At 40.7% G+C, this 21,674-nt stretch overlaps 1 protein-coding gene across 2 annotated transcripts in view; it reads right to left on the bottom strand.

Annotated features, from left to right (window-relative positions):
- Nucleotides 1-4,413: 4,413 nt before the first annotated feature.
- sh3rf2 (SH3 domain containing ring finger 2) overlaps nucleotides 4,414-21,674 on the bottom strand; it is a 33,121-nt gene continuing 15,860 nt past the window's right edge. For both annotated transcript variants that reach the window (XM_035408011.1, XM_035408012.1), the window contains exons 6-11: nucleotides 16,819-16,961; nucleotides 14,958-15,128; nucleotides 9,364-9,578; nucleotides 8,667-8,995; nucleotides 8,229-8,479; nucleotides 4,414-5,409 (exon numbers count right to left, since the gene is read on the bottom strand). In XM_035408011.1, the coding sequence (XP_035263902.1) occupies nucleotides 5,229-5,409; nucleotides 8,229-8,479; nucleotides 8,667-8,995; nucleotides 9,364-9,578; nucleotides 14,958-15,128; nucleotides 16,819-16,961 (1,290 nt within the window). In that variant the 3' untranslated portion in view covers nucleotides 4,414-5,228. The remainder of the gene's footprint in view (nucleotides 5,410-8,228; nucleotides 8,480-8,666; nucleotides 8,996-9,363; nucleotides 9,579-14,957; nucleotides 15,129-16,818; nucleotides 16,962-21,674) is intronic.

Raw genomic sequence — 21,674 nt, 5'->3', positions numbered from 1 at the left:
TGAAACAATGTAAAGTGGTGTTTGAATGTGAAATGATAGATAATGCGTTTCAGAAATATAAATGAGTTTCCAGATTATTCAGCTGTAAAAATAAATTTTTTTTTTTATTTTTGGCATTTTTTAGTTAGCAAGCAAAAGCTAGCTTCTGTAAAATACAAAGTTTTTGAAAAAGTGTATATCCTTATGTCCTTTTTTAGTGTGCATCCAAGTATCCTGCAAGCATTTGGCCACTTTCAAGACCCAAAGCTGTTATTGGCTGATGTAGCTAAATGTCCAATGGGAAGAATTATTGATTGTGGTACTGGAGCATTTGTGATTATGTAATCGGCAGGATAAAGAAGAAGAAAATGCAATGATCTATTTACACATTCCATTGTGGCACAAACCAGAACTGAAAAAAATGCAATTCCATGTGGTTTTGTGCTGTTCACATTGTTCTAAGCACATTGTAATTATATCACATTAGAGGGAAAAACTCAGAATTGGTCCACATTTAGTTGCAGTTTCTAGCCTGGGTCTTCTCATCCTCAGCTTCACATTGCTCCTGTTTGAATAATCATAAATCCCACAGACTTCTGAGGTTGATTATTTTGGTCTTGGGTCTGTTTTCAGCCATGGTTTGCTGCAAGTCACTTTGATGTTTTTGTGGCACAGTGCTTTTTAAAATCTGCAAAAAGCTGAAGAAATACATTGTGTGACTTAAGGAGACTCGACAGCTGTCATGTAAAATGAGTTTCCGGGTACCTAAGCTTTAGCAGCAGTGAGATTTACTCCCATAGAGCTTTTAAGATAGAACATACTTTTGGTTTATTCCAGCATAGATTATATAAAATGCTCATGAATGATTAAAAAGCCTATTGCTCTTCTCAGTCATGTATTTGAGGCAATGTGGCAATGGAGCTCAAGGCCAATTAGAGTTTCTCTTTCTGATTCAGAACCCTGTGAACCCCTGGCCAGAGGGGCCTGGGTACAGTAGACCAATCTTTTTTGAGACACTTGCACACTGCAGGGTCTGAAACCACCCCTATCTCCCTATCCCCCAAGTAGATGCTTCCAGTGGCGTAGGTTTTGTTTGAACATTTGTGGGGGGGGACATTAAGCAGGGGGGGGGGGGTCTGGGGGTCCTCCCCACAGGAAATTTGAGCGTCATGCACTTCATTTCCTGCATTCTGGTGAATTTTTATGCACCAATTTGTGCCTTTTCTGCATCAATTTAAAAGTCCTCTGCTTCTTTCATGTTTTTATTGGGGGGGACAAATGCACGTGTTCTAAATATTGAGTGGGACGTATCCCCTGCATCCCCCCCGAAATCTACGCCTATGGATGCTTCAACAACTTAATTTCAGGGGCTGTGTATAGTCTGGCTGGCTTGTGTTTTTCTATACTCACATTATTTATCTGAACCTTGCCAACCACTACATTGTAGTCAAATTATTGTGCAGAGTATTCTGAATTTATACAAACCAAGCATAGCTTTTAACAGTGGGAATCTCAGAAACCATGTGAATTTATGTAGACCACTGGAACAGAAATGAAGATTTCCCCCTGCAATTTCTGCTGGACTTGTTTTGATAATTCTACGATACAAAGCTATAAATTGTTGTATTTATGCCAAGCATGTGCATTATTGTATACATTTTTTAAAAATGAGTAAAACCAAGTGCAAAAACAGAGATCTACAAAGGCTTTAACCCTGATCTGCAGTGGGAGAGGCTGTTTGCTAACCACTGTGCTGAAGTAGTGGAGCAGGTAAGTTATTTCAAGCTGATGAAATAACTAGTGAAAACAACTAGTGGCTAGTGAAAACAACCTAAATATGTTGGTATTTCTGGCATTTTCTTACCCCCTTCCCTTCTCTATTGTGTACTCATCTCTGGGAAGACCAAGCATAACAACAGTGTTCATAAGTAAGCATATGCTATGATTTACTTTAATATGTTAGGCAAACACAACCTGAAGGTGTTGAATCCACCTATTGGTTCAAGTTTGTTCAGGCTTTTATAGCTTAACCCAAAAAAATATTTCCCATCAAAATTGCACCATTAAACTTGCTTAGGAGCATTTAATAGTGTGCAGTTACCTCTTCTCTGCATCAGTTCACTTTGCATCCACGGCACCTGTGAAATGGTTGGATATGGATGCACAAGCCCCTCCCAAGTAAATTTACAACATTCAGCAAATAATGGAACAGAATGAGCTGTATTTTTTTAAATGATGGGAGTCAGAAGTGTGCTGTTGGATTTTTAAAATCATCTATCCATCCATCCATCCATTATCTATACCCGTTTATTCCTGGTCAGGGTCATGAGAGGTTCTGGAGCCTATCCCATGCACTTGGTGTGAGGCACGAATGCACCCTGGACAGTTCGCCTCACGCTCATACCTAGGGACAATTTAGACTCTCCAATGAACCTAACCTGCATGTCTTTGGACTACCTGGAGGCAGTGAGGCAACAGTGCTACCCACTGCACCACCGCACCCTCCTTATTTAATCAATGCATGCTATAGAAAAGAGAAACAAAAGTGGCAGCAAGTGTTTCTGGAAATTTGTTTATTTTTCCAAGGCATTAACTCTACGGCCATTGTGTTCATGCCAACACTGAGAGCTGCAATAAGGGTACCATTATAATAATAACTATGAGAGGAATAAGAATAACATGTCAGGAACCTACGGTTTCCAAAAAATAAAAATAAACAGCAATGCAATCAAACATACTAATAAATCCATAGCTAGCAACATCATAAAGGCTTGTTACTGTATGTCCAAAGTGTAACATTTACAGATTCCTTCTTTCATATTCATTACAAGATCTGACCTTTGACAAACATAAAAGAGAAGTACATTATCTTCAGATTTTTTTTTTCTCTGCTCATGTATTTCTCTTACAGCCACAACTGAACTAAATTTCCAAGTATTTTGACAATATACTGTATAAATACATTTTGACAAAAAAAAAAAAAAAACATCCACTGGGTCCACATCATCCACAGCTTTACATCCTATTTGCAATGGAGCTAAACCGCAAAGTGCCAAACGGTAATGTGAAAACCTGGGCGTATGTGACAGGCACTCCAAGTTTCTCTAGCATTCCACTTACATTTGGCTCCTACACCCAAGGCTCTCTGGCTCTTCTCATTGACTTTTACAATTCACTTTACTTCCCAGTGTGGGACATATCATAAATGCCTTAAATGTCTGAAAGATAAACTCCTAGCACCTGTGAGTTTGGAACCGGTTTTTACTAAATTCTACCACAGACTACTAGAGCAATACTTTAATTCTACATTTTATAATTCTTGTTTTAATTTGAATAACTGAGGATACCAACAACTGAGTATACTTAGCATTTCGAAATGCTGGACAGGTTCATAATGAAAGGATTCCCTCTGCTTTGGTAGATACTGCATGTAAATAAAGTGCATTTTAACATGGCAGTGGACTTTTAATGGAGTTATCATATGAACTCAAATGCCATTGATAAACAGGAGACATGTCTACTGATATTAACTAGTATGTAATGAGGACAATATTGGCAAATGAACGTACATAGCATATATACAGTGGGACGGAAACATATAATTATAGTAAAGGCCATGGCTTTGCATTCAATGAAACTCGCCTTTGGGTAATCCACAGAAATCCCTTAATCGGGAAACATTTAAATGGTAAAAATGGCCAGAAAATCCTCTTTGGATGCTGGGAGTCAAAGAGCATTAGTAGCTCTTTTATACTATTATAAAAGAGCAACTAAAGCACAAGCTGGCAACATGAAATGCATGACACACTGCCTGCAGTCTGAATTTTGTCATCAAATGTACAATCTCCTTATAGTTTTAAATAGCTTTTGTTGAGGACATGACCAACATGAAATGCAACATTTTGGGATTTTTGTGATAGCTGTAAAACCATTCCAACTGTTCATTGTGTATGAAATTTTACTTCGGCATTGCTGGTAACTGCATGCTGTATGACAGTGTTACTCAGACCTGTGCTGTGTTTAGCACCTCTTGACCGTGATTGTCATATTAGTTCTTTTCAACTTAACCGGGTTCATTTTTACCCCACGTTTGAAGGAGAAAATTCTACTGTAATTCATTACAATAAAGAGGATAGTAATGCTAATATCAAAGCAACATCACAGTCCTGCAGATTCCTCCAGTACAACATTAGGAGGATTCAACCATACCTGACTATGCACTCCGTCAAGCTACTTGTCCAGGCTATAGTGACCTCCTGTCTTGAACTCACTGCAACTCCCTCCTTGCAGGCCTGCTAGCTTGTGCCATACAGTGTCTACAGGTGATTCAAAATGCTGCTGCCCGACTTGTCTTCAACCTTCCCTCGGCTTGTCCCTAACACGGAGCTTCTCCACCCTAGCTCCCCAGTGGTGGAACAAACTCCCTGTTCCTCTATGAACCACTCAGTCATTGCCCATCTTCTACCGTGGTCTGAAGACACATCTCTTCAGTCTATACCTGGACTAACTATCACTACTCTGCAGGGCACTCCCAATCTAGGATCATTCTTATCACATATATTGTATCCTTCGACTTTGTTCCAATAGCACTTTCATGTTACACATGTACCTCCTGTGCCACTTCCATGTCACATGTAGCTCCACCCAACACTTATATTGTATTTGTATCATTATCTTAATGTTGTAGCTTGTTGTCATGCCTCCTTGTCTGACTTAACATTACTCTCTGACCTAGACTATGCTTGCTGTGTTTATGTCTATGAATAACTGTTACATAATGAGTATTGTACCTTATCGGACCTGTGTTTTGTAGTTGTTCCAATGACCTCCGGCATGCACTGATTGTCTGTCACTTTAAATAAAAGATTCTGCCAAATAAATGTAATGAAATGTACAAAAAAATGTGTTGCACATTTAATTTGTTATTTGTCACTGGATTTAGTTGTAAGGGTTCTACATCGCCAAACAGCGGAGCGAATGGAACAGACTTAATTCAGTATACCAGTGATTGCTGCCTGGATAGTGTAACACCCTGTCCATCCCTCAAAAACACAGGTACTGTATGCACACACCAGGAGGGCGTGTACCAGACAGACAGACAGACAGGCAGACACGCATGCACGCACACACACACATACACAGCAGGTGGGAGTGTAACAGACTGGTCATCTTTCCGAAACAGACACGCACACACAGTAGGCAGGAGGATTTGGCAGTGGGGTAGAACAGAGTTGATTCAGTAACTAGGGTCAGCTGAGTTTCTCCAGAACCTCAAACACGACGCTCTGGAAGAGGCCCGTTTTCCCGCTCTTCTCCTGGGTCAGCAGAACTCGGCCATCCTGCCGAGGCCGCTGCACCAGAACCAGCTCTCCTTCCCGCAAATGCATCTCTGAATCAGTCTGTGCAGCGTATGCAACCATAACTCTGTACCTGAAAATGCAAACACAAGTAAACATCATCACTCTGAGGAGTGTCGCACAGGCGCACGCATACTGTACATACAGACATACCATACACAGCCCACACTCTGCGCCTGAAAACGCATACCGGGCTTATAAAGAATAGCCCACACATACACACACAAGGGGTGTAATGGTTCTCCATGTCCACAGTCCAGTTTGATCCTCAATTTCCAACCTATGGTTCAGTTCATATCTCTTTTTTTGGGTCATTTTTGGGTCAAGCTTGAGGTCTTTTTTATTTATTTATTTATTTTTTATTTTTTAAAGACACTACCCACTCTCAGCTGAGAGGGTTGCTCTCTGCCATAACAGCGTCCATTGCAGTGGTCATTGTTTGATCTGTAATCTCAGAGAAATGAAGCTTGTGTGAGGAAACGTAGTGGCTGAGCTTCTTATCGCTAAAAGACATCATGCTAATTACCATATATGGTCATCCACTACAGTGGTCCACTACACTGGTCTACCAGGTTGTTTGGTATTGCTTGTTTGGTATTTGGTATTGCTGAGCTTGCCAATGCGTTCCTTTTTCTTCACAAAGTATCTAACAGTTGATTTTGACACAGCCAATGTTTTGGTAATGTTTCTGAATGATTTATGCTGATTTTTCTGACTCATGTGGCCTGCTTTACTGGTAATGACACTTATTTGATCCTCATGCTGCAAGTGCACTCTAGGCCTATTTTTTTTTAGCTTGCTTGTGCATGAACTAATGACGCACAGCTGGCTAAGAAACAGCCGAGCAGCAAATTGTCCAATTACTTTTGCTTCCGGAACATGGGGGGACTTGTATAAAAAGGACTGCGGATCACCCGATATGGATGTAAATACATTCAAATTAAAGCTGACAGTCTTTAACCCATATAAATCTTTTTATTTCCTTGTGCTGGAGTACAGAACCAAAACAACAAAAAATGTGTCACTGTCCCAATACTTTTGCATTTAACTGTACATCCTCATTGTATGCTCATTATATTCCCATTGCCCATGAAATGGAGTCTGATTTAGAATAACTGTTTACAGAAAAAATGCAAACAATAAGGAAGATGAGAAGAAAATTAAAATGGAAAGAACAATGTCTGAAAAAATGATAATAAAAATAAAATGTGTGATTCTCTTATTACTGACAGTTTCATTGAAACACAACAGTTGCTTTCCAAATCTATTATCATGAGAAATGAACTGTGGGGCATCGTATGTGAATTTGGACAAAAAAAAAGACCCTGCCATCAAAGATTCTCCTGGAATTGTACACAAAGAAACATCCTATGCAGGAAGGAATCTTATGCATTCAATGTCTATCAATATTGTAAGATTATCCACTCAAGTGTCATGTCTGCCACCCACCCAGTTTCAGTCAACTTATCATAAAGACAATGCAGGTTGTAAGAATAATCGACAACTTGTTGTCACAGATCTGCATAGTACTCAATTACAGAATAGCAAATGGGAGTGTGCGATTAAGAACTATTCCACACAAGGAGAGTTTATTAACACTACAATAGACCGTTTCCTAGCTAGGTCTCTGAAACATCAGACCTCCTGCTGATTGGCAGACTTTTGGTCTCCTTTTTATGTTCCACCTCAGAAAATCAATGTCTGAAAAAGCGTATTTAAAGCCATTCGGTCCTGATAACGTTCAATTAACTCTGCAAACTCTTTGAGGCAATTATCTCTCTGTCACTCCTAATATACTTTAAATAAAATTTGTCAACTCTTCATCAAGATCAGAACGGTATCAAATTTTCTTACAATGTCACAATGCTATCATTAGCCATCCATCCATCCCAGTATGCATAGGGTGAGAGGCATGTCTTTGGACTGTGGGAGGAAACCAGAGTACCCGGAGGAAACTCGAACATGGGAAGAACATGCAAATTCCACATGGAAAGGCTTCGGCCGGGATTCGAACCAAAGACCTCCTTGCTGTGAGGCCATCCACTGCTCCACCGTGCCGTCCATAATGTTATTATTATTATTATTATTATTATTATTATTATTATATTAATCAATTTTTATTATTAGATATTTGATATAAGGGTAACTGCAGACTGGTGAGAAACTCCGGTCCCTATCTGACCATCAGAAACAATCTAACCTGGCTGGCTTGCTGGGAACGAGGCCGTTTTGAATGCCGAGCTTCGGGGCACTTAATCTGCAGGCTGAGACCAAGAGTCCGAATAGCGTAACCCCCAACAGAGATTTAAATTTCCACCCAGTGTCTCTTTCAAAAATAATAAAGGAAAAATAACAAAGCAAAATAACAAAATAGTGTCTCGCTGGAAGGATTTGTAATCCAGCTGGGAACACTCACTAACCGGAGTCAGAGCAGAGGGGACAATGAGAGTCAAGGTTGAATTGAACAAACAAAATCCACTGGGCAAAGAAACTAGAAGGGCTGAGGCAAGAATTGGAGTCGAATAGAACAAGTGAAAAGTCAAACACCAAATCCAATCAGCAAACAAACCAGAGGTGCTAGCTGAGAATCTGAATCAAGCTAAATAAGGCCAAAAACGCAAAGTCAAACGAAGTAATCACTATCCACAAGTACCAAGCGAATTTCGAAGAGCTAGTCTCCTTTGGTGAATGGTAAACGGCAGCTCTTTCAAATCGAGTAACCAGAGACAGAAACAGCCCATTTGATGACGAACCAGAAGAACGAGACACACATGCAGCAGACACAAATGTAAACACAAAATTTACAACAGAGGTTGTAACAAAGGCTCGTAGGTACCCACATCCTGGAGTATAACTACCCTAGGCTATGGACATCCAGAACAGAGGAGTTACCTGCAGGGGGCTGGTTTTAGGCAGGGTGGGAGTCCATCTACAGAAGCAGGATCCATTGCCAAGACCTTCTTCTGAGTGGCCATATTGCCGTCCATGGGCATGGAGCCACCCAGGGTCTGACTGACCCACAGCTCCAGGCCTAGGCCCACAGGCTGCACACTGGGGCTCCCCGGTCCCCCCAGCGGCGCAGCAACCATCCTCTGCCCATTGGCTGGAGCCTCTTGGGTGAGGAAGCGCACTGTTTTCATGGGCTAGGGTTAAAGCAAAAGCAGCAGCATCTGAACAACAAGCCTCAGGTATCCAGAGTTCAAATCCTCAAATAATACTTTGTGTTAATCAGTACTGGGATCACTGTGATTTACTCTTTGTTCCACCAGTGGAATAACGTTTAGAACCATAGGGAATGCTGCAACAAGTACATTAAATAGCTGGTCTAACCTTCTCTGTGTTATTCTTGTGGGCGTCTGGTTTCACCAGGATGGACTGCAGACCGGTAGTGACCTGCCTGTCCGGCAGCTCTTTGGCAGGATTATCTCTTAAGTCAAGTACCAGAGAGTCACCAGCAGAGGGCGGTGTTGTCTCAGAGACCCAGCACATGGGTCTGCTGAGGTTTTCAGGGTGGTTGTGTCTCCCTCGCTGCATAGCAGGCATGCAAGTGAGGCCCTGCATCTGTGCCAAGCCCCCGGAGGGAAGTGGCTGCTGGGGCCGAACCACAGCTGCGCCTGGGGCTGGATTCCGGCTGTGCAGCCTCCCCTGCACGGAAGGCCCTGGGAGAAGGCGAACACAAGACCTTTGTTAAAGTATGACCTAATTCAATCACCTTCATAAAATGCACAGTAACTGCAGTAGGTGCAGAAGTTGGCCTGTCTGTATCAAGTTTTCAGGAGGTAGACCTGTGCGGCACACAGTGATGGGGGGCTTATGCCAGATGGTTTGGCTGTTTGCAGGGCTCTTTTTTCCTTTTTTTATGTACATGTACTCCAAGGTTGAAAAAATCAGCAGCACACTAATGCATCTCATATTAGTAGATGCGCTCCTAAATTATTTTTCCAGTTAGCACACATCAATTTTCAAGAGCAAATAAGAGAGCACTGTGGACCCCTGTGGAGTCTAATGCAGTGGTTGTGGTACTCACGTCTGTGTTTCATGCTTCTACCTTGCACTCCTTCCTGTTGAGCTACTCTCATGCCACTGCCAGATGCTGTCACGGCAACCAAGTGAGCCTGCCCAGCAGGCCTGACTGTGCCATTGGTGATAACAGGGGCATGTGGCTTGGCTGCCACAGGCCTCTTTTCTGTGGCAGATTTCTGACTCTGGGAAGATTTGGGGTCCAGGAACCTAGCAGAAGTTCTGTGGTAGAGGTAACAGTGTGCATAAATGAGGAAGGAACAAATTAATTTAAGTTTAGTATTGCGGTGAGAACATGAAGCTATCCTTTAATTAAATTGTATTCACATTGTATTCACATGCAATGCAGAAGAACCAGGTTAATGATATAAGCCTCAACTGGAAAGAAACATGTTTAGCCTTTGAACAAACTGCCAAATCAACTTGTATTCTTCTTCCATCAGCCAAAACTCTTATTCATCACCCGCAATCACAGCGTGTAGAAACAGGTGCTTAAACCGGCTGGCATGTACAGATATTACGCCTTTGTGCATGGTCACATTTACAGTGAAAGATAGCAGATTTTAACATCTCTGCAAAAAGAGGCATGTGGAAAGAAGATAATCACATTTAATTTAAATCAGCTTAAAATAAGGGGTTATTGATTTAAATCAAACAGTGCACCATAAAAACCATATAGTACAACCTCAAAGATATGAACCGTTTGACTGCACTTGAAGAGTTACAAACATTTCTGAATTCCAAATGACTTCCATTACTAGAAGTGTTTGTATAGTTAAGATTCTAATTTATGTAAAATCACATAATTTGCATTATGACCAACAGATGTTATATTGGGATGGCAGGTATGCCATCCCGCCAAGTTACGCCTTGGCGGGGGCATGCCCCATACCTATACAGCACAGAGAGTTTGGCACTTTTCAGGGTTCCCCACAGAAATAACCACAACAGCCACAGACACTCAGCCCTTAAAAACATTACATTACTGTACATTCTGACCCCATTTCAACAGACAGATTTCATAAACAACTTCACATGTCCACACAATAAAGCCCCAAACTAAGGGGATTCTTCTTCTTCTTCTTCTCATTCTTATTTTTCCTGCCGCCTATCCCACTAACAACATATCTCCCCATTGGACATTTTACCAACATCAGCCAAATCCTCACCCTCACGACCCAATCAAAATACCCATACCTTTTTACTCTGAAACATTTCAAGTTTAAACAGCTAATCTGCCTGTGGCCTAGTGGGTAAGGTTACAGACTTGGGAACATGGGGTCTTAGGTTTCTTTAACCTGCTTTTACCCTCACTAATAATTGTATACTACTTCTCAATTATTGCTTTTGCACCATATCTACCCGCCGTTCACCGAACGTATACACTGCATTATGACGGACCGTCTGCACGTTCAGTTATTAACCGGCTACAATATTGCAAAGCCATATGGATTCAACGGGAGCTCTTCTGTGCTTACTGGCCTGTGTTCTTCTTTAAAACCATGGACAGGTTTGCTAATGATATTTCATGCATTGCATAGCTATGTCCTGGTGCTGAACTAACAAAGTCACAGACTGGTAAACCTCCGGTTGAAGGATTGAATCCCGCCTCGCCCTCAGGCAGATAATTTCCTATTTTACACTAACGTTTTCTTACGCTTTTATATTTGCTTTACCAAAAATCACTCACGGCCACCCATATGCATTTCATGATGGCAAATGTATTCCTTTTATTAAAAAGTTACACCAGTTCACCACAGTGCCATTTCTACTAACTATATTTCTTCACTTGGCTACCGTACAAAGCCTTCTTATCAGCAAACGCCATGTTTTTACATTCATGTTACCTCGCCCTGTTCTCTATCTAGCCACATACAAATAATTACTACGTATGTACGTTCTGCAACTCCCCATTAAAACATTACATTTAAAATCATGACTCACTCATAAGTATAACTACTAGTACTGAACATGAGAAAAGCACATCCGTGCAATAGATTTCACACGTTACTTAACTCTCCACTAAAGCTAATGCTTTATACAGACTGTTATATATACCGTTCCATAAGGAAACTAAGCTCGCTCATGGTCACTTCATTTACTTCGCACTATAGTCTGTGATCATGTCAACCTTCACCTACATGCCCATTCTGCTAAAAACATATTGTTTCAACTACGCAATTTCATCATTTCATCCTAATTTCTCTCACACTGTAGTTATTTTCGCATATGCAAAGCCTGCTGGGACATATGCGTCTGCTCCTAGTCTCCACTATCAAGTTTTCCGGTTCTAGCTTAGCAAAACAGTGAAGAGGATTCCTACCTGCAGATAAGCCTATCAAAATGCCTTATAAACCTAATAAACACTAAAAGTGCATCTCCACGAAATAACAGACAACGGAGCAGGACAGCAGGGTACACAAGTTGCGACCTAGGGAGCTCTAATTCTACGGGCTTGCTGATTCTTTTCTCAATCAAGGCTTGTTGGATGGCCGTCAAATCCATGAGTACATACACTGGCCATATTTCACCTGCGCTTCTGTTGCGTTTACACTTACGCCACCGCACCCTTTGTCACAGCCACTGTTTTACATATATAGCAAACCGAAACTGCTAAACAGTACACGCTCATCAGACTGTACAATTTCACACAAGGATAGCCATAATCCACAACCGTTTCTTACAGGGTCACTTCACATTTCTCACTCTCGTAATAAAACGCTTTGCAAAAAGAAATGATACCTCATAAAAAACACGTTTTCAACGTACAAAAATGTTACTCACACATACAAGACCAGTCCAGGCCTGCCATTAAAAGTATTGATATCAAAATGACGCCAAGTTATGGTACTACAAACAATATAGGCTATCTTGCCTCACCGAAATTAAATAAGATGTATTCCAAAGCAATGCTACCCAATATTTCCTCAATTCTTTCAAGTCACTTGGCCCTGTGTTTTGTAATCTTACCATTTTACAATGTCATGCAAACTTTGTGTCAGATCAAAGAGTCAAATATTTCGAATTGCCTCATGGAACACACTGAAATTCATGTACAAAACTGCTGCTGAGTAACTACAGGAAGCATATTTCTCCATAAACATGTTTATACTTGCTTCTGAACTGAATTTGAGTACAAGTTATTGTATATTTGCTACGTACAATAAATACTGCATGTAAAATACATATTGTACATACATAGAGAACTTCTTTATCCCCATGTGGACATTTCCCTCGCAGCATGTTACATTCACATTTACGAACACACACTTATACCAAGAAACATACTATCATTCACGCAACAGAAAGGCTGGGCAGCGAAATACATACATACCAATACAAATTGGACATATACACGCCAATTCAATCAATCTTGACTGTGAGAGAGCCATCCACACATATGTTTGGCCTGTCCATGTAGTGCATGCTTATACACACAAGGCCAAGTGACTTGAAAGAATTGAGGAAATATTGGGTAGCATTGCTTTGGAATACATCTTATTTAATTTCGGTGAGGCAAGATAGCCTATATTGTTTGTAGTACCGTAACTTGGCGTCATTTTGATATCAATACTTTTAATGGCAGGCCTGGACTGGTCTTGTATGTGTGAGTAACTTGGCATTTTTGTACGTTGAAAACGTGTTTTTTTATTAGATATTATATACAGTGAGCTCCATGTTTGAGACAAAAACACATGCAGTGTATGTATGGTTAAACTGCAGATTCTCAGCTTTATAGGGTATAATTTTACATTTTGGTTTCACCTAGTATAAATTACAACAACACTTCAATAAACAGACCCCCCCCCCCCCCCCCCCCATTTCAAGGCACCATTATTTTGGAGACAAATGTCTTCATAAGTGTTTCTGATTAGTCAAGTGTGTTCAGTCACTTCTTTAGTGTAGGTGTAAGAGAGTTTCCAGTATCAAGTCTTGAGTCTAGGCTTTTGATTGCTTAAGGAGTCTATTATTGCCTAATTTATTATTGCCTATCTATTATTTTTCAACATGAGGACCTGAGTTGTGCCAATTACAGTCAGGGAAGCCATTATGAGGCTGACAAACAAGAAAAAACAGTCAGAGACATAGGCAAAACCATAGGCCAACCAAAATCAATTGTTTGGAAGATCATTCAGAACAAATACAGCACTGGCAAGCTCAGGAATCAAAAAGGGCCAGGTAGGCAGGAAGGAAGACCTCTACAGGAGATGACTGACAATCCCCAAAACACCTTTCAGACAGATCAGAAACACTCTTCAGGAGGGAGGTGTGGATGTGTCAGTGACTACTGTGTGCAGAACACTTCACAAACAGAACTACAGAGGCTACACTGCAAGAAGCAAACCACTGCACAAACAGGATGACCAGGTTATAGTTTGCTAAGACCTACCTAAAAGAACCTAAAGAGTTCTGCAAAAGTCTTGTGGATGGATGATACCAAGATTCACCCCCCTTCATCTGTGAAACATGACAGTGGGGGTGTTATGGTTTGGGCATGTATAGCTGCTACAGATATTGGCTCATTTAACAACATTGATGACATTACTGCTTATAGCAGTAGCAGAATTAATTATGATGTGTACAGAAGTATCTTATTTGCTCAAGTTCAAGCAAATGTCTCCAAACTCATTGGATGGCACTTCATTCTGAAGCCAGCCACAAGCAGGAGCTGAAGATGGCTGCAGTACAGGCCTGGCAGAGCCTCACCAGAGAAGATACTCAGAACCCGGTGATGTATATGGGTCACAGACTTCAAGCAGTCATTGCATGTGATATGAAACTACTAAAGTACTAAACATGACTGCTTTCAGTTATATAACATTAATATGTCCCAAACCTTGTGGAGCCCTGAAATGAAGGGACTATGCAACCAAAATACTATACTTTCTACATGGTGAAACCAAAGGGTATACAAAATACCCTTAAACAAAACAGGGATGTGCACTTTGACCACAATATTACAAATCTGAAATTGTGGAATACAGAGTCAAATCAAGAAAAAAACAAGGTTTTTGTCCCAAACGTTGTGGAGCACATCATATAAATTATTCAAATGATATCTAACAAGTCTATACATGGGTTGCATAAGAAAATGTGGAAGCATGAACTTGGCAAGGTAACTTCCTAAACAAATGTTAAACTTCTATAAATATGCATGAGGAAATGCTGGAGAGGTAGTATTGTCATAAAATGATTTTTCATAAAAAACTTATATACTCGTATTTGCATTTTTCATCAGAATGTTTTCTTGTCCACCAAGGCATTAGCAATCAATTATAAGAAATATATGACTTGTTTATCTTGAGAGCAAAAATCCCCTTAATTTCCATTTAAACCAAAACAGTACATCATCTGCATAATCTTGACAGTGTTCTCAAACCTGTGTCTCAACTGCTTATTGGCAAATTTCCAAAGAGCCATGTGTGGTCTACTAAAAACTTCCCGTAAAGATAAAATGCACTGATAATTATGAATCAATCCAGATTTTATGTTGCACTACAGTAGTGGGCATGACCTGTCTGGTACTTAAATGGAGTAGGCCTGATCTTGCATATACGACACATATTGACACCTGTGGTTGGCATGGCAGCAAGCCCTCACCGGAGCACAGGTGTGACGTAGTTGGCTGGCAGGATTCCCACTTTGCCGGTTCTCAGAGACAGAGCACGGAGCCAGCCCTCCTTGAACTTCCCGTACACGCCCACCATCTCCCCTTTCCTCAGCTCCAGCTCCTCAGAGCGGCACGGTGTGTAGGGGTACAGCGCAGCACACCTGTGCGCAGAGAACATGCGTCATACACAGAGCTACGCCTGACCAGTGTGTGTGCGCACACACACACACACACACAAACAAACACATCCATTACGGCTGCATAATGCATTCACAAACAGTACAGCAGCGTAACGGGTCGCACATGCATACGCACGCACGCACATACATGCACACACACGCAAGCACACACACGCACACACACGCACACACAAACACGCACGCGCACACACACACATGCAAGCACACACACACACACACCTGCAGAGGGACATGCATGTGGGCACACCCAGTTACAAAACTCACATATGTAGCACAACACATACAAAAATGATACACTGCATACCCACACATCTATTGGCACACACATATAATTCTTTTTGCCCTGGAATTGCTCTTTTTTGCACCAAAAGATCAGCAGTGCAGAATTAAACCACGCAGGCAACATTTGGACTTCTGGTGTTCTGTCGCTTTGAAACAGTTTTCTCTCACTTAGAACTGAGTAAAGAGTAAACATATTTTTCAGCAACAAAAAAAACACACATTAGCTAGGAAAATGATTTACAGGCAGCGATGGCAACACCCAAACCTGCATCAGCTCTATAAGCAGCAGCAGAGAATAGTGCACTTTGGAGATGCAGTAAAACTTTTCAAAAACACCACTGGGGAGTGGTGTCAGAAGCAATCAGTGCATCCCACACAGAGTGGGAGAAAGATGAAGTAGTGTGGTGACGTGCTGCATGGGCTTCCGGAACTGGGCGGAATCACTCAGTGCAGAACAGAGTGGGCTGGCTGCTGCTCCGGCCCTGACCCGCCGGCAGCTAAAAGCAAACCAGCGTGGGCAGCTGAGAAATCACACAGGTGCGTCCTTCATAACCGCCTGCAGATGAATAAGTAGCAGAGCCTAGTCTGTTACTTATATTTTTTTTGCTATGAACCCAAGCTACTGGTGACTAAATAAAATTAATTAATGGAAATAAATAATTTAGAAGCAGAAATAATGAAAAGATACGCATTTGTAAATACTGTTTGCCTGATTTTACTGTGCAATCTAATGCAGATAATAAAGGCTACGTGAAACATTGATTGTGGGTGGGATTTCGTCACAATGGCTACATCCATAAGAAACAACATTTTCCAAGGCTCCTCCATAAAAGGAAAGATCGGAGAGCAGTGAGACAGAAGGTGCAATTCACAACAATTAAGGCCTTTTGTGAAAATATGCATGAATGACTGCAAGAAAAGCAATATGGCAATGTGTGCCTCCAATTGGATCTCAGCTGCATTGATGTTTCATTGGAACCAGATTGATTGATAGCAGTGCAATAGTTTGACAACAGTGAAATCTCAGTGTTATGCTTAAATCCGGTGGCAGAGTTCACAGCATGATTGAATTTAAACTGGCCATTTGCTCCAGTGTTAATGAGAGAATTTCCTCCTTTGTGAAATGTTCCCACAGAATACTCCTCCAGGAAGCTCAGAGTGTTTCTTACCCCTGAATACACAGCAAACTAAAACTGCACTGAGAGAAAATGAAACACAGCTTATAGTAGGACAAGCATAGTCTGGGTTAGCCTGGCTGAAACCCTGACGTGCTGTATGAAAGAAATCCTAGATAGGTGTGCGGTCTCCATAAAACATTTGCGACCAAATGTTAGCCCCGCCCACCCCAGCATTGCACAGCAGGACTCACACGCTGATGGAAACCTGTTGGTTGGAGGACTGCTTGCTTTCCATGGTAGCTGAATGGGACTGAGGGTTCATAAGTGCCATGGCGACGGTGGTTGACGCTGGGTCAGCGCTAGGCTTTCTCTCACCTGGAACCACCGGAGACCCCTAAAACAGAGCAAAAGCCACACTCAAACAACATTAAAGATACACACTACAGTAACTGTTATTTGATACCCTCAGAGCTAAAGTTAACTTTCAAATAGCAACTTCACATGGAGTCTTCCTGTGCCATGTCACAAACTTCATGTCAATCAACCATGTAATTTAATCAATGTAACCACTTTCATATTGGTGTGGAAAATCCAATAGATTTATTAAAGACACAGTTCACTATCACATATCATTACAGTTTTAGTGTGTTTTGATTGGCCCAGACAGTTTCTATGTGCAAAGAGGGATAATGATGCTTACAAAAGTTTCTGACGACCTTTACAATGGCTAGTATACGGGCTTTGTCGTCTACGTCACTCCTCTTCTGAGGTCACTCCACTGGCTATCGGTCGCTGCCAGGATCAGGTTCAAAGTCCTGACCCCCGCCTACACAGCAGCAAACAGGACGGCCCCTGCCTACTTACAGGACATGATTCAAGATACGCCTGCTCGAACACTCCACTGCAGCAGCAGGGCGCCTTGCACCCCCTCCCATCTGAGTAAAGGGATCACATGTTGGAGCTTCTCCACCCTAGCTCCCCAGTGGTAGAACAAACTCCCTGTCCCTCTTCGAACCTCTCCCTCACTACCCATCTTCCGCCATGGTCTGAAGACGCATCCTTCAGACTATACCTGGACTAACCCCCCTTTTCATGGCACTCATGTTACATGTACCCCCATTCCAGCACTTGTAATTTGTATTTTCGTCCTAATATTGTAGCTTGTTCTTCCCCCTAGTTTGACCTGGCATAAGTTAGGTCAGAATAATGTCCACTGCGGAAACTGAAATGTGCTCTTGGCTATAAATGACTGTACGAAATGAGTATTGTACCCTATCGAACCTGTGTTTTGTAGTTGTTCCAATGACCATGATATGGACTTTTGTACGTCGCTTTGCATAAAAGCATCTGCTAAATAAATGTAATGTAATGTAAGGTAATGTAATGTGTATTTTTTTGCTTTAGACTTCAAGTAATTCAAAGATAGCTTGTGCTGTCAAATTATGTTTCCAGAGGCTGTGCATATTCATAATTATAAACATAAATATCTTTTTTTATAGAATACCAGTTCTTCTGTCCTTGAGTACAGTGGTCTCAGGTTATCAGCATAATTTTTTGAAGAATAGCTGGGTAATATACACAGTTATAACCTCCACAGGCATAACATAACTGTAGAAGCCATTTGGGAGTTAGCTGAGGTATATTTTCTTGCTCCAGACCATGAATTTCTGAATGCCCCTATATCAGCTATTGGAAAGCTGCAGGACATTATAAATGTATCTAAACATCTATTACATAACAGGCATTTAGCAGACACTTTTATCCAGAGCAACTTAAAAGATATTTCACATAGCATTTGCATTGCATCCATTTATACAGCTGGATATATACTGAAGCAATACAGGTTAAGTACCTTGCTCAAGCGTACAACAGCAGAGTCATACCCGGGAATTGAACCCACAACCAATTAAGTACAGTTCCTTACTCATTATACTACGCTGCCGTTATATCCTTCATCACACACAAAACTGCCTGGGCCAATCAAAAACAGCACAAAACTGAAATAATACTAAAAAACCCAAGGAAGTAAACTTTCCTTTAATGTATACTGTACATTTGTTCTACAGATGGACCTTCCAAATTAAACAGAAAATCAGCTATAATAATAATAATAATAATAATAATAATAATATATTATTTTATTTTATTTTATTAGAGCAGATCCTTTTATCCAAGGCTACTCGCATACTGTATCCTAACATTTAACACACCTATGCATACATCTGGGCACTACTACAGGAAATGCACCAAACTACATCGCTCTGCCACAAAGTTCCCTATTGACTACAACATACTCCTGCACAGTTCCCTCTTAATCACATCACTACTGCACAGTTACTTAACAAATACAACATACTCCTGAAGTTTCCTCTTAGTCACATCACTACTGCAGTTACTTATCGAATACAACATAGTCCTGCACAGTTTACTCATGACTAAATCACAACTGAGCAGTTACAAAACAAATACAACAGACTACTGTGCAGTTCCCTCATGATATAACTACTGTACTGTTCCCCAATAGCATTCAACTGCTGCCACATAATCAGTAGTATACAAGTTTGTTTTGATTTAATAAACAACCGAAGTACTCCTTGGCACCGCAAAGACATGATTCATGCCCTGCCTTCATCTCAGAAAAACTTACTTCTACCATTCCAGGAATTTAGGCCAACCCAGAAAGTAGGTTTAGAGTCTTTCAGATGCTAATATTCATCCAAGTCATTTAGTTGCAGAAGCAGAAAAGAGCAAATCACTGAAACCTCTCAAGATTTCCGATCTAGACTGTCTGAAGGAGGGCATACCTGGCTAAGTAGGTTAAAAGGTGTGATGAGGTGTGGTTGTACGTGCTTTCACCCAATACAGGAACAATATCACAGTACAAATATAGCAACTTATACAGTGAAGGTGTGTCTCAATAACCTGCCCTATCAGGAACCATAATCTCAGTGACTCACGATACAATGCATGCATGTAGTTTCTTTGCCAGGTTGTCAGACTGTGGGAAAAAGTGTATTAGATAGTTTTGTTTTGTGTAGTAGGCTACTCAGTGAACATGCACCCGTACACAGCATAAACTAACGATTTAGCTAATCAAACTGTTAAACACTAATGGAATGTGTTAGGGATGTACATATACCGGCCAACGATCGGTATCTGCCAATAGATTAACAATTTTCACAAGCGGCCATCGGCCGTCGTTTAAAAAACGACGGTCAACTCAGATTATGTCCTGTAAATCAAAAGGCAAAAAGTCTTTTTATTATATTCCAAAAGTTGGTTTTCATTTGCCTATCAAATATAACATAACTGCACTTCGTTTTCCATATTCAGTGTTTATCCTATAATTATAGCCTACAGACCTGTAAAAATAAATTTTAAAAAGAAATCATTTTTTTAATGCCAAAAATAACCCAAATTTTTATTCATTTTGAAATCAATAATCATTGGCGCTTATGAGCCTCTGCGGGGCGCTGCTCCAAAACACAAGTCAACCTCTATGTTGTTACCTGGGAAAGTTGACGCCAGGAGACCGGAGACATGCTGGCTTTTTAAAGTCTTTATTCTCCAAGCCATCTCAAAGTGAAAGTTTCTGAAATGTAATAATTTCTTGTGAAACCTCAATGCAACTGTATGTCTCTTGTTTGCACTATTTAAATAATCAACTAGCAAGCTAGAGTTACATGGATACTGCCTCTCATAACTAGATACCAAACCTTAGCCGTCAACTTTGCGATTGATCAGTTTGTACGAGTTTGCGTGCCGGTAAAACGGTTTCCCGGCAAGTTAGCTAGAATCGAACGTGAACGTGAACTTGGCACCAACTAAAATTGCGGGGAAAAACTCGGGGGATCGACAGCCAAATGTGATAATATAGGTTAGAGGATTGGTAAATTTGTAAAGTGTGCCCCTGTTTTTTCCTCCAAAAACAATTCTTCTGAAATATATGACCCCAACAAAACCCTGGCACTTTAATCTGATATAAATTCATTTGGTCCAATATATTTTTATTGAATGTTCCAAAAATCTTATTTGTCCACTGAAGTTTGTAACATTGTTAAAATGTGTTGTGTGCAATTGTGGAGTCTTAATTATAATGTGGCGTACACAGGGTTAGACAGCTTATTTTTCTGCAATAAATGCAGCATATTAAGTTATCCTCTCCTTGTGATCATTTTGTTTGAAGTCTTGAATATACAGACAAACTGAAATTTGAACACAAATATAAATTGCCGACCACCTGCTGTAACATCTAACTGCACCAATGTGCCACCAATATGCTACTTTAAAGTTGTGTAATTAAAATTGTGTGTGTGTTTTTTTTTTTTAGAATGGCAAGATTTTAAACAGTTTATGGAAGCAGAACCACCAAACAATGGAACCATCGGTATCGGCATCGGCTAATGTCCCCCCCAAATAATCGGAAATCGGCATGAGCCAGAAATTCTCATATTAGTGCATCCCCTAGATGCGTCATTGTTTCTTGAAATTTTCAGAACCACACTGAGACAGTATTATTTCAGCTGCTCACATGAATGACATTCCCTGGGACAAATGAGAGGCAGGCTAATTGGTAGCATCAACATTTGGAATCATTATACTAGTTATAAATAGCCAGCAGAAATGCTGCCAGAATTGAAAATGACAAAACCAAAAATGAAATACAGTCAAGCAGGCTACACTCGTTTACTGTGCGAAAACAGATTACATAAAAGTATTAAATCTAAACAAACAACTTGTGTGAACTGATGATCCAATGCAACTCAGTCAGGGCCTGTATGCTGAAACCAGTCAGCTGCTGTTATCCAGAGTGAATTACAATGCAGGAGAAATGAAAGTGCAATCAGCTGATTTATATGAGCAATAATGCCAGACCTGGCTAATAATATTCCCAGACCAGTGAGTGTATATATAACCAAAGCACTAATGAAAATGCTAGCCAGGAAAAAATATACATTCAAGTGGCATCCAAAACAAACATTAAGAACAGAACATAAAACCATACAAACAACCTATCCTGAATTAATACAAAAGGTGGGAGTTTTAGGGCATGGGGATGAGAGGGAGACCAAGATACATTCTGAAAAGGTAGGTCTTCAATCTACAT

Source organism: Anguilla anguilla, chromosome 3 (assembly GCF_013347855.1).
Source record: "Anguilla anguilla isolate fAngAng1 chromosome 3, fAngAng1.pri, whole genome shotgun sequence".
In the NCBI taxonomy this organism is placed as follows: Eukaryota; Metazoa; Chordata; class Actinopteri; order Anguilliformes; family Anguillidae; genus Anguilla; species Anguilla anguilla.
Note: the sequence above shows the minus strand (reverse complement) of the source record. Positions and strands in the feature narration are given on the sequence as shown.